General features: G+C 37.9%; 1 protein-coding gene across 1 annotated transcript in view; it reads right to left on the bottom strand.

The window, feature by feature from the left end:
• Positions 1–13,211, bottom strand: part of LOC130248987 (dynein axonemal heavy chain 5-like) — a 140,209-nt gene that overhangs the window by 51,832 nt on the left and 75,166 nt on the right. Inside the window, exons 51-55 of the mRNA XM_056483249.1 lie at positions 12,951–13,105; positions 10,665–11,329; positions 9,174–9,454; positions 8,585–8,800; positions 5,865–6,032 (exon numbers count right to left, since the gene is read on the bottom strand). Coding sequence (XP_056339224.1) covers positions 5,865–6,032; positions 8,585–8,800; positions 9,174–9,454; positions 10,665–11,329; positions 12,951–13,105 — 1,485 coding nt within the window. The remainder of the gene's footprint in view (positions 1–5,864; positions 6,033–8,584; positions 8,801–9,173; positions 9,455–10,664; positions 11,330–12,950; positions 13,106–13,211) is intronic.

Below are 13,211 nucleotides of genomic sequence, written 5' to 3'. Positions count from 1 at the left end.
GCATACATGTATATTGGATACAGGTAAATCACATGTATCTCTGCCCATCTATATTAGCAACCTAGGTATATGCAGACAGTATATGCTAGAGAATAGCACTGTCAGTAAAATTCCATCTACTGTAGCCACCTATTATGTTGACAGATCCTAGAGATAAAAAATTATTTTGGAATCCAGACGAAGCAGTAAAATGGCTGCTCATAAAATTTCCATCATGTAAGAATGGTGAAATATTTCTACCTCTGTGTTTATCAAAAAACACATTGAAGAGCATCACCTAGAAATAAACACTGCTCAATCAGTGAGTCTTGATTAAACTCAGATTAGAAGATTTCAGAACAACTGCTGTTATGTTTTAGTGAATCTCGGACCATTGGGCTAAGTTCTAACAGCAAAGGAGTTTAGGAGGTGGCCTAGTATTACTGTGCCTGGCACCAGAGGAAAGGGTGACATATGAGAGAGAGACAGTGCAGGGTTCCTTCTGCATCTGAATAAGAAAGGCCTGGCAACAAATGGCTTAATAAGACAAATGCCTTTAAAAAGATTCGTAAGAAGAAGACAGACAGTGAGTGAATTTTACATTCTTTCAAGTGCTGGACACCCAACATCCAGGCAGCATTAGAGAGAGCCAGGATAGTTTTGCCCATGGTATCCTGTGCAGAGCAGATCTGGTCCATGAAGAGAAAATTTTCTCTTTTGGCCATTCAAACTATCTTAAATGCCTCTTATTATTCTGTTTTATTAAAGCAGATGCCTCATTTAGCCATCTGTTGTCAGGCCTTTCTTACTGAGATCCAAAAGGAGCCCTGCACCACCCCTCTTCTACCTCCCCTGCCTCCTTCCCCACTGCAGAGCATCCTTGTACCCTTAAATTCTCTGAGGGCTAAAAATGGGAGTCAAACAATATTGTGACATATTGTTTCAGTCCCAGCAGACAAATACTGAGGTTACACAGGAAATAAGATCCTTGGAAGGTTGTGAAGAACAGCCTTGGCAGAACAGCTGGAACAACAGAGAACTTACACCTGGATGTGTAAGTGTGGATGTGTGTGGATTCATATAAGACCTTGGCATTTACCACAGCAGGATGTGAACTTCAATGGAAAAGGATGGGCATGTGAATTCCCAATATATATGAGCAATGATGCCTTGTAAATATGAAAATGTGCTGCACAGGTCTCTGTGAAGCAATAAACTACTCAGAAAAGTGCAAAAAGATTGCTAAAACAGACTTCCCCATTCTTAAAAACTCTTAAAAGGCTATCAGGTTTGAAAATGTAGGGAAAACAAAAAAGTATTTCAGAGATGAGCCTAAAAAAAGTATATTGTATTCTAACCTGGGAAAAAAAAAAATCCCCAAAATTATTTACATAAGACTTTACAGAATTTCTGGAAGATGACCTATAATAAGAAACTATTTTACAGACAATTTAACCAGGATTCTCAACCAATTTTAGGGTAATCATAACAATATAAGACATTATAATATTGGTTTGATTTATAGGCTACTTGATCATATGTGATGAGCACTGGTTGGTGGCGTGACACTGACCAGGATGACCAACCCATGTGATTCTACTTGTTTCAGATGACCCTTTGAAATCATCATTATTTGCTTTCTCCTTGTTTTCCCCCCAAACTTGAGTTTTGAAAATTTAATGGGTACAAACATAGCTTTTGTATTGACATCACTGGCAGGTTGTTTGGCAGCCTCCTGTCTAGAGCTCTGCCATGAGAGCAGGAGGCAAGTTCTGCTGCCAAAGAGAATCTTCTGCACAAGAAGACTATCACAGCTGCAATCAGCTCCATACAAACATTTCCAGCCAATAATAGGCAGGAAGGAAACATGTTTCCCAACCATTAAGAACCACTGTGGCCTTTCTAATTTTAGTGGCATTGCTCTGTGAACAAGCTTCACACCCTTCATTTCATCCCTTTGAATCACAGGAAAACAAGGATACACATTTTGTTCCAGTTGGATGCAGTGTGAAAGCCTGAATAAATGGATTTTATGCAGATGAATCATGAGGGTTTAAGACATGAGATCCACACTCTGATCTGTGCTCCTAGAGAAGCAGTGCTGTGCTGGAACATGCCTGGGCTCATGTGAGAGCAGCAGCTCCAGCCTTTCCTTGCCTTTGGCATTGTGGGGAACCAGACAGACAATCCTCTCAACACCTGCTCCAGCCAGTGCTACTGATGCTCTCTGCATCTGTCTGTGTGGGGCAGGTACAGCACCCGTGCCAAGGACCACAGCTAAAGAGTTAAGCAGCTGTTTTGCCTTCTTCCAAGCTGCCCTCAGAGAGGACTTCACAGCAGGTGTTGAGATGATCCTACTCCTTTCAAGATTTTTGCATTCGACACAAAACCAGAACAAATAAACACATAATTACAGTCACAACTATACTCTCAAATGAAACATGCCCAGGACCTTTCTCTGGTGCTGAGGCTAACCAGCATAAAAAAAACCTCACACTAAGCTCTCTGAGCCTCTTAAACAGTATGACTCCATGTTGACAACCTTGTGGGAATGGCTCTTGGACCAGGCAGGAACCTGAAAGGTGCCCAGAGACTACCAAAAAATACTGTTTAGCCAAGACCAAATCCACACTAGGGATCATTCTAACAATTTACCAGTGTAGATGATCACTTTCCAGTGACTAGAAAAATTCACTACTATTTAATTTAGTAGTATTGACATAGACATCAAGTTTCTCACTGATTCATTGCAAACTCAATTTTGCAAAGTACCAAGTCTATCTGACCCTGATCCAAGGAAGCAGCTCAATAAAAATGACTTCTCCAACAGAAAGAAACTTCACACCATTTAATGCCATTCCCGATCTTGAATGGAATGCCCAGATCAATCCCAAATCACTCTGAAGAGCAACTGCTGCTCATTAAATTTTAGAAATGTTACTACAAGAATCCCACTGGAAAAAAAAAGCATCCAAAATGATAAATTTCACAAGGATGATTTGGAGCTTTCTTAGCACTTCTCTTGGTAAGGAATTTCAGCTTTCAAAGTCCATTGCTCTTACAGTCCTCACTCACTGCTGCTGGACTAGGTCAGAAGGCTTCTTGCACTTGGACTCTGTCACTCTGCTCCTGACCTTCTGGGCATGTGCTCTTTGCCTTCTGCTTCAGTCCTGTTCTGGGCACCTGGCATCTGACTGAAAACTCTTCATGGAAATGCAATCTCAAAACTGCCCCTGTCCCAGGCTACTGCAGATTTTTCCTGTAGACACTCCATTGGTTTTGGATCAGCTTTCTCAGAGACTCATTATCATGATACACTTGTATCCACCATTACTTAGGAAAAGATTGTAAAAAATGCAAAGACATACACAGGTTTGGCAGACATTCCAGAAACAGTGTTTTTACTTCACCAATACAAACTTTAAAAAATAGATATACACCTGCACATACATATATATGTACACGTGCAAACAGATCCATGCAAGAGTGACATTGATAAAATCTTGGGCTCACTTTTTTTGCTGTCAGTGACCATTCTTTGGGATTAAAATAGCATTTGAAAGGAACAGAAATCATATCTCTTATCTGCTTTTCACAGTCTGCTCTAGCTAGTGAAAGACTTTCCATATTTTCTGTTCAGTTACATGTCCTGACCTCACTCTGTTCTGTTAGATGATCTAATCCTCCCCTTCACCCCCCCAAAGTATATGCTTTCCTCCCACAGTTATTGTGGGCCTTGAATTCAGACTTGCATGCTCGCTCTCCTGCCCAGTGGGCATCACCTTGTCAAGGACACACTTATTTAAATGGACAACTATCAAATTTCAAGTCCTTGACTACAACCTCTTCTTCAGGTGAAAGATTTCCTTTCATTGCCTGCCATGGTTTTTTAGTTCAGCACGGAGACAAATGCAAGTAGAAAAGGCAATAAAGTCTCATACTTAAAACTGAGTTTGACAGGGAGAATCCTCAATATCAAACAGAATTTATAAACTGTAAATAAACTTCCCTTGATCACCATAACAGCCTAAGGAGAACTTAATTAAAGTCACTGCAGACATCCCTAAAGGAAATTATACTCCTATACACAGTATTTTAATTGGAGGCTAACAGTATCACAGCAAAAGTCAGGGCTTCTCCATTCTGCTCTTATATTCTTCAAATAAGGGATAGGAAGCAGATGGTGTTTCAAAACTCAGGTTAATGCAGCAGGCTGGTTTACCAGGTAGCAGTCTGAGGAGGAACAGCTCATCCTCATGCTGAAGGCTCACAGGAAAGTCTAACTAATGACCCTTGGGCTGCAGGTCACTTATCTAAAGGATACCAGTATCCATTCCAAAGAATTAGGTAATTTTTGCACACTGTATTTACTAAAATATAAGTCACTATTAAATAGTTTTCACAGGTTGTCATATATAAGATAAATGAGGCAATGAGTCTCACTTAAGATGCAATTTAAAAATATATTGAATCCATTTTGCAGGTGTAGAAGAGGATTTATATCCTAGAACAGCAGTTAGAATAAAAAACCTTGATTAATTCATTCAGTAAACCTGCTTTTAGCACTGAATGGATTAGCCTGGGCTAGTACTTTATGCAGTTTAATTGTACATTTATTTTCAATTATTTTCTTAGCATCACTCCACTGCTTTCTGCAATATCTTCTGCATACTTTAAACACTTCTTCCCTCCCTCTGTCATCTTGAGTTTTTATAATATTTTTGACTGTTGCTATACCTGACAATAGGCACCACTTTGCCAAGATATGTATGTTTCATTTTTTATCAGCTACAGTGTGACAAGAATGCAAGTACTTGAATACAAAGCTAAATTTATATGCAATCCTAAATCATATATATTCAATAAAAACTACAAGAGCACGTTTTCAACTTTCAGGGTTGCATTTGCATATAAAACCACTGTTTCCCCCAGGTCTTGCTCCCTTTTATAGCACTCAATAGTAACATTTAAAATTCTGTTTTCATTAGTGAACATCCCATTATTTGAAAAGGAAATAGCTACTTATATATCACAAAAATACAGCATTCTCTTGAGTTATTTGAACAAAAAAAAAAAAAAATGCTTTTAATATATTTGAATCAAATCTGTCTAGGTATGCCAAGAGTTTTGACTGTACCACTGATACAGTGGCTTATTCAATAAGAAACCAAACACTAGTGCAGTGGAAGCATAATGGATTGGATGTATTGCTTCAGAAAAGAGCCATAAAACTCTAGGAGCAGTGACTATAAACCATTATATAAATATGCAAAGTCCCTTTTTTCCATATGCTCATAAATGGAACATTTCCAAGACAATAAAGATATCTGTAGGAATGCACACAACAGTGGTTGATCCCTTCCTACTTCAGTTCAATGTATCAACAGAATTCTATACCTAGCAACTACTTTCTTTATTACATATGTAAACTTGAACATAGTAGTTTGAAACTTCAAAATTTTTTTAGGGAGATGAATTACAGCTAAATTCCTTAAAGAATGGTTCTGTACCAAGACTGATTTCTCCTCTCCTCTCCCAGATTCTATCATGACCACAATGAGTAGGTTCCTGCCTGGGCCAGTAGGACTAAGGAGTTTTCTTGAAGCCATAGCTCCTGAAACCCACTGTGAGGGCAGAGAAGGTATCATTATCTCCCACAAACAGCTATACAGGCTCTATAAAGAGCAAACTGAATGCTTACTGTGTTCACACAAATAACAACAGTACCACAGGGCAGTTGTGTGTAAGGGGAAAAAGTTGCCAGGACATATTAAACCTCTGCTTGATTTAACAACTGGGTGTGAAGAAACAAGAATCTCTTTTTTAGGCAAAATAACACAACTATATTCATCCTCCAGAAAAATAAAATTATCAATACAAAATACCTTAAGAGGAAGAACTTCTTTATTAATACCGTAGAAGTAAGCCATTGCTTGTGTCCATGAGCAAAGACCTGCTACATTTCCACACACTTTTTTAGCAGTCTCAAGATTATAATCCTCCATACCCAAATAAGGCTCTAAAAGCTCCACAGTTTCTTCTGTAATTGAGTCCTAGTCAATGGAAAGGAAAAATTATTTTTTAAAATTGGTTTTTGAATAATGTCTGCTTCACAGAAACATTTTTATTTTTAAAACCATGGAATAAATTAACAAAGCAACACTCTTGCCTTTCACTCGTATAAAGGACTGATTAGTAGTTTTTGTGAACTCGTGAAAATAACTCCTACTTCCATTGCAACAGATTGACTTGATTTGGCATTTAATATTCCTACTGGACACACAAGATTTACAGACATTACTAGTGCTCGTAGCTCCATGACAATTTAAGCTCTTCTAAGTCATAGTTTTTCCAACAGTGTACCTTCTTCCCTTTCCTCCTCAACCAGATGTCCTTGCCCCATCTTAAATATCCTCCCAATGCTCAGTCATCTAGTTTGGAAATTGTTATGACAGAAATGCAAGTCAGAAAACTCCTGATTAATTTTCTTCTCTTCTAGTTCCATAAACAAGCTCACCATGGCATCAGACAGGCACTGGTGTGAACACAGCTAAAGGAACCAAACAGCAGCTTTCAGAAGGAAAAGGGTGAAACTTCAAGGCACTATCTTCACTTCACTGAAACTAACCCTTTTCCTTAACCACAAAAGAAATTTCTTTCAGCTGTTATTCTAATCCCACTTTTTTCCCCCTCCTTTCAAAATCTGCTGAGAACATGAAAAGCCAAATCTTTGATGATGGTGGTTAATCTATAATTATGTGTCAGAAGAAAATGGAATTCATCTCCTCAAGCAAGGTAGAGAGTAGAAGAGCTTATACAGGTTAAAAATGACTGCTTAACAATAGACATGTTAAGAATCTTCCCCTTTTTTGGCAATGTATTAATGCCTTCCTTTTAATGCATCCAAAAATCATCCACCATTCATACTGTCAAGCAATTTACCCTTTTCTTGTTTTTCTGCACAGCAGAATTGTATTGCATTTGCCTAGTATTTATCTGATCTTTAGCTACTTTAATAAAAAAGACATTCACTATATTACCCCAAGATCAGCCATGGTGACGTTTTCACTATGATCATTTGCTAAAATGTAAAATAGTGCTGGACAAAAATTTTGACTTTTTTATTCTCCTATCCAAAATAATGAGCTAACAAGCTGGTAAAGGTGAAGCAAAGATCAACCAGCAGTGGCCTAAATCTCTGTTCAAAAGCTTGGAAAATGTCATGCTTTCCTTTTAAGTAATTAATTTTGAACTTAGTAACCTTCTTCATCCACTAATTTTCATTGCCTAAAAAATAGGAAAGAACAAAAATATCAAAATCAAGTAAGTCTACTCAGAAATCCAGACACAAAGAGCTTTCTTGTCATATATAGACAAAATCAGAAATGGGGCAGGAGGACAGCATGTGAAAGACCTCATCAGGGATTGAAGCAATCCAGTATTTTCCCTCACATTCATCAGTATCACTTCCTGCAGGAACTCGGTCCCACAGAAGTTGTTCTGACTCCTCTGAGTTAAATGTGCTGCCAACTACCAGCAGGAATGCATACACTATTAATAAGTGCCAAAACTAAGATCTCATTAGACAGAAGTTTGAGTAAGGAGTACATAATTAGTCCTTGCTATCTTAAAACTAATTTCCTCTTTCTGTTTAGTGAAGATATAACTTGGGAAAGTGACCAGACAGACAGCCCCAGGAAAAACTGTCTACAGAGACAGTGCAAGTTTCCACAACATGGCTCTCTGGGAGAAATGGCTCCTGAGGATAGTGAAAATTATCTTCACAACAAAAACACTCCAGCAGCTTAGGAAAGGCATCAGCAAAATGCACAGTTAAGTAGATTAAAACATCAGTGTCCAAATGAAAGTGGGTTCTGCAACACTGCAGAAAAACCAGGTTTTGCTGAAATCTGCTTGGTCTCCCAGATTAGAAATTTGGGCTATGATTCTGCCATTTCATATTCTACCCTAGATCTTTTTCTGGTCCAGATATCTGTGACATCTTTCTTTTCTTCCCTATAGAGAATTTTCCTTTGTCTCACAGTTCAGTGAACCTTGCTGCAAAAGTTTCTGTCCTGACAGAAATAAAAACCTGTTCACTTTTATTTTTCTTACAGTTAATAATAAGATTATCCTTCATTTCACTATTTTTCTAGAGAAAGAACCCCAAAAGTTCCCAAATCATCTCATTACCTTTCCTGGTAATTTTTTCTTATTTCCTGCTAGCTCCCTAGCAAATTTGAGACAGAACTGTTGAGTGCCTTACAGGCAAACAGCACTGGAGCAGGTGAGCCATTTGAGAAACCAAGAGTCTTCCCTTTTAAGGCAAATTCCTACTGAGAAGCAGGAACTGCCTGAATAAGATAACACTAAGCTTCTCAAGATTTGTTCTAGTACCTGGGATACTTCTGTCTGCTAGAAGCCACTGTATGGCCCAGGTGATAAATTACTGAGACAATGAACCATGAAAATGAAGAATAGTCACAAAGTATCTACAACTATAGATAGACAAAACTGCTTCAAACTGCCTTTGATGGTAGGAGACACTTTCATGCAAACTCTGAGGATGGTTACTGAAGCAGTAGTGCCCCAAGTAATTACTGACCTTCTGAAAAGTAAGCAACATGCTAAGAAATCCTGAATTATTCATTAGTTTCTGAGCCTCAGTCCATGATGGCTTCACACCTGGGTGTTCATGATCCAGTGTCACTGAGTCTACTTTCCTTTGGAATAAAAGCAGCACGCAGTCCATGATCCGCATGATCAGGTGAGGAGGTTTACCCAGCTTGCGAACAGTTGCAATGTCAGAAGGTTTTATTGTCTGAAAAATTATAGAAGAAAATAGTCCATTTATTTAAGCAGTCACTCTATTGCAAAGAATGCTGTTCTTTTGGGACGACTGTATATGGAATGCAATTGCTGCAGGTTTGAAGGTCACTCAGAAGCACCACTGCAGAAAATCCCTAAAGGTAGAGACTCTACACACTCCACGACTGCTTTATTACCTGATAGTAGAGTACTGCTCATCTTACCTCTTCCCCTCTTCAGTGTTCAGGGCTTTTTCTACAAGGATTTAGAGGTCAGTGTTATTCTTTAAATCCTCTTTTTTCCCCTCAAGTTAGAAGCACAAGCCATATTATTGCACATAATAACAATTAACTACATGCATGTTTCAGAGTATATTTGCTTCTGACCTGCAGGGCGGTCTTGGCTTCTTCCAGTGCAGGTCTTGCAGCTTCAAGCTTCTCTTCTGCTGCTGCTTTATCAATGGCAATGTCATCCACAATAGCCTGAGCCTTGTCTTTTACTGTTTGCACCTGCATTTTAACTTTTTCTGCAGCGTGGGCTTTCATAGTTACTTCCAATAAAACTTCATCAGCTTTTTTTGAAGCTATAGCCAAATCTTTCTCCTTCAGAACCAACTCTTGGGAGAGCTGATTTACAGAAACCTCAGCTTCCATCAGTTTTTCAAGACCTGTGGTAGACAAATTCCATTTTAGCAACAGATAGACCTATGGAGAGAGTAATCTCAGTGAAGCAATGTGGATATTTAAAATAAGCTTCTCAGATTCATATTTAGGAATACCAGTGAGTGATCCCATTGGTTGAACACCAAAATTAAGCAGGGGAATTTCTTTTAATGTGTAAATGCCTTTAGAATCTGTCACTTGATCACTTGATCACTTATATTCTTATACATCAGAAGGAGACTAAATATTAAACACACATGCTCAAAACCATTAGCATGGCAAATGACACTCTTAACAATTGTGTGTGAAATTTCTGAAATCCATGAGAACACAAAAAGTACTAGGCTGTACTCTGTACAAAACAAAGAGGAGGAACCTGGCCATGAAAGTGAAGACACAAGGAGAGTAGGCTGAGCATCTAAATTCAACATTACATGAAGATCCAGATGAGATGGAGATAAAAAAACCTACAGATTCTTCAGTAAAACAATGCTCCAATAATTGGAACAAATTATCAGAAAATCTTTAAGTATTAACATCCTTATATATAAATGCATGTAACTAAATGTAAATGCATCATATATATAATGCATCATATATATTTTTCTAGCTCAAAAAGCCCCACGTTTGTTGTTCCAGACAGCCAGACACCCTTTTCCTTTGGGCATATGTGTACATAGGGCAGGTCTGAAAATTGTCAACAGTGGGAAGAAGAAACAGTTTAAGTTCACTTCCAAACAGCACTCAGTTTAGGAGACTCTTTAATTGTTTACCATGTTGGACCATGTGTAGAGCAATATTTTTTAAATTTTACCTTTGTCATATACCTGTCTCTTTAGAAAATTCTTCAGAGGGACTGATTAGTATTTAACTACCTTTTCTCAGATTTATTCTTGGCATGCTTACATGTGAAAACTAGGATCTCAGGAGTTCCTCAGCATACATACATGTCAAAGCAGAAGTTTCAGGTATTTTAACTGCTAACTAACACTATTTCCAAAACTTCTCTCTAATCTGCACATTCATAAGGTTAATTGAAACAAAACCACTGCATATTTTGTAATCACACACAATACAACTAAAAATGTATGAGTCTGCTTCCAAATGAATGTGTGCTCACAATCTAAATCCATGCTTTCACATTCTTTTATTCAGATTCTTCTCACGCTTTAAAAAGAAAAGAAAGAAACAAAATTCAAGAAGCTTTTACAGTACCTGTTCTCATGCGTTCAGACAAACTTCCAAGACTGGCAAACTTCTCTTTGTAAATAGCTTTGTAGCCTCCAATGAAGGACAGGTAAGATTTTGGTGTCACAAAAGTTCGCCTTCTATATTGTTCAAAGTATTCAACACATTTTTCAGCTACAATATCTTGAATTGTTCCCATGGTGTTAACAACACTCTGTTTCACTTCTTCTGTACACTCAATATGATAAGAAGCTAAAAAATGCTGTGCAACTGCTACAAGAGCATCTTTAGGCCAATGCTGGAACCAGTCCATGGTGCAGCCTGAAATTAGACCTGGAAATTTGAGTGCACGAGTTCTGAATTTTTCCCCAACGGGAGAAAAACAAAGAACCACATGCAGGTTATTCCGAACTCGAGCAAGAAAGTAATTATAAAGATTTTCAGCAGTGGGACTAAGCCTTGGGTACTCCTTCTTCATTGCTGGAATCAGGTCTTGTGTGATTTCACCTATTTCGTCTCGTGCAAAAAGATTTGAGACTTCACCTGAAGCCAAAACACTGTTCATGTACTCAAGAAAAGATTCATCTCTGACTTCATTGTCCGTGAATATAAAGACAACACCCTTTCCTTTTTGCCCAGCAGTGCGGTACAGCGTTTTCAGGTCATCCAGGAGGTTGTTGGTGGCATATGTTCTGGAATAGAAAAGGGTTAAGGAAAGACAGAACAAGAATTGCAGATCATCTTAGGAGATATGTATCATCTGTATCAGCTTCCTTAAGGCAAGAAAAAAAATCTAGATAAGAAATTAATACCATAGCTCCTGGTTACATTTCTTAGGTTTCTTTTTCTTAAACATTTTCCCAAAGTGAATGGTCAGTAACATAAATCATGTGAAATGAGGTGAAATCAACAAAATAATGTGCTGGGAAAAACTACGGTGAAAGCAATACTGTATCTCAGGCAATTATGATGCTGTTCTGTATCCCCATGGTTTTCAGATGTAAATTTTTTATTAGAAATAGGTTAATATAGCTGGATTAAGTTGTCAAATAGGTTCTGATACCTGTAGCAATTACATAAATACAGCTGGATTATCTTCTGAAGATATTGAGAGCAGGTTAAAGGAAATCATTAAGAGACAAGAGCAAATGAAACTGAGGGGTTTACTGTGTTATATGGTTTAACTAAAATCAAGTCCCAGAAATGATGTTTGAACATTATCACTTGGGCTGATCAGCTCCTCTGCAAATGGAGACCATGACTTGCTCTGTTGTTATGTGTCTTATAGCTGGTGCACACAGTAAGTAAAATTCAGGTGAAGTCCATACAAATTCAACTACACATTTCAGATTATGCAATATAAAATGATGTAAAGTAAGGTTAATAAAATGGCATATTTTGTCCCTTCCCAACTAAAGCTGAAATTAGAAACCTCTCCTCTTTGTAACCAGTCTCTGATTTACAAGAATCTCTTCAAAGTCATAAGTAACTTGTGCAATACACACACGACCCATTCTTCACATATTAAATATGCCACACAGGAAGTGTCCCAATTCTCTTTTAGCTCCCTCTTATTTCTGCTCTGTAAACACCCATAAAGCAAGCACTGCAGAGCTCGAAAAACAATCCAACTCTTCAGTTTGTATGTGTCAGCTACAGTTATTACAGGGATTTTTGGTTTTCTGATAGGAAAATAAGAATTTCTCTAGTGAGTCAGAATAGCAGTTCAATAATCTGGTTCAATAATCTAACAGCAGTTATGGGAAATTATACTTAGAGACAAAACATGACCCAGCATCCACTCTTCACTGCGAATTTCATTCTTCCTCCCTCCATATTCATTGCCATTATTAATATTTGCCTTATTAATCTTGGAAATCTAGAGACCCTGTTCTATCACTTCTGCTTCTGGGACACAGGAAGAGATTGTGATATGTCTTTCTTTATCTTTCATCAGAAGCCTCATAACATTATTCATAGACCTGATATGTCTCTCTAAAGAATACTTCTCAGCATTTTAAATAGTTTGCAAAGGTCTTTATTGCTTACCCCTGTAAACCCTATGTCAAAAGAGACCTAGAAGGTAGCTATTGCTACTCCCTTTCACTTCAAATTTCTATAAATTACAGAATTTCGGCACTAAGTCATTGACAGAAATTGTCATAATGCAGTTTGACTATGTAAGACCAGAAATTTAGCCTACAATGAGGGATAAAATGTTTGAGATGTTTGCATTTCTTTAAGTTGATTGTGAGGACTTCATTTCTATGGCAAATTAAAAAGCAAATGTCCACGTATACTGCATTGTGTTACCTTGTTAAAGTTATCTGAAAGCTCTCATATCCAGCAATGTATGATGCTAGTCTGGTCAGACTCTGTTTTCCAGATCCACCCACACCCACCAACAATGCATTTCCTTGTGGAGTACGAATAATCCGTGATATTTTAATCAAATGGATGATTGCATCCTGTGTATTGAGAGAAAAGGGGATTAAGAGATGCAAAAACTATGCATTGTATAATCAACTGCTCCCCAACAGCTAGATAGCTTCTCTGGAGCCTATGCCAAATCAC

The sequence above is a fragment of the Oenanthe melanoleuca genome, chromosome 2 (assembly GCF_029582105.1).
Source record: "Oenanthe melanoleuca isolate GR-GAL-2019-014 chromosome 2, OMel1.0, whole genome shotgun sequence".
Lineage (NCBI taxonomy): Eukaryota > Metazoa > Chordata > Aves > Passeriformes > Muscicapidae > Oenanthe > Oenanthe melanoleuca.
The sequence above is the reverse complement of the archived record's forward strand: the minus strand, read 5'-3'. Positions and strand labels throughout refer to the sequence as shown.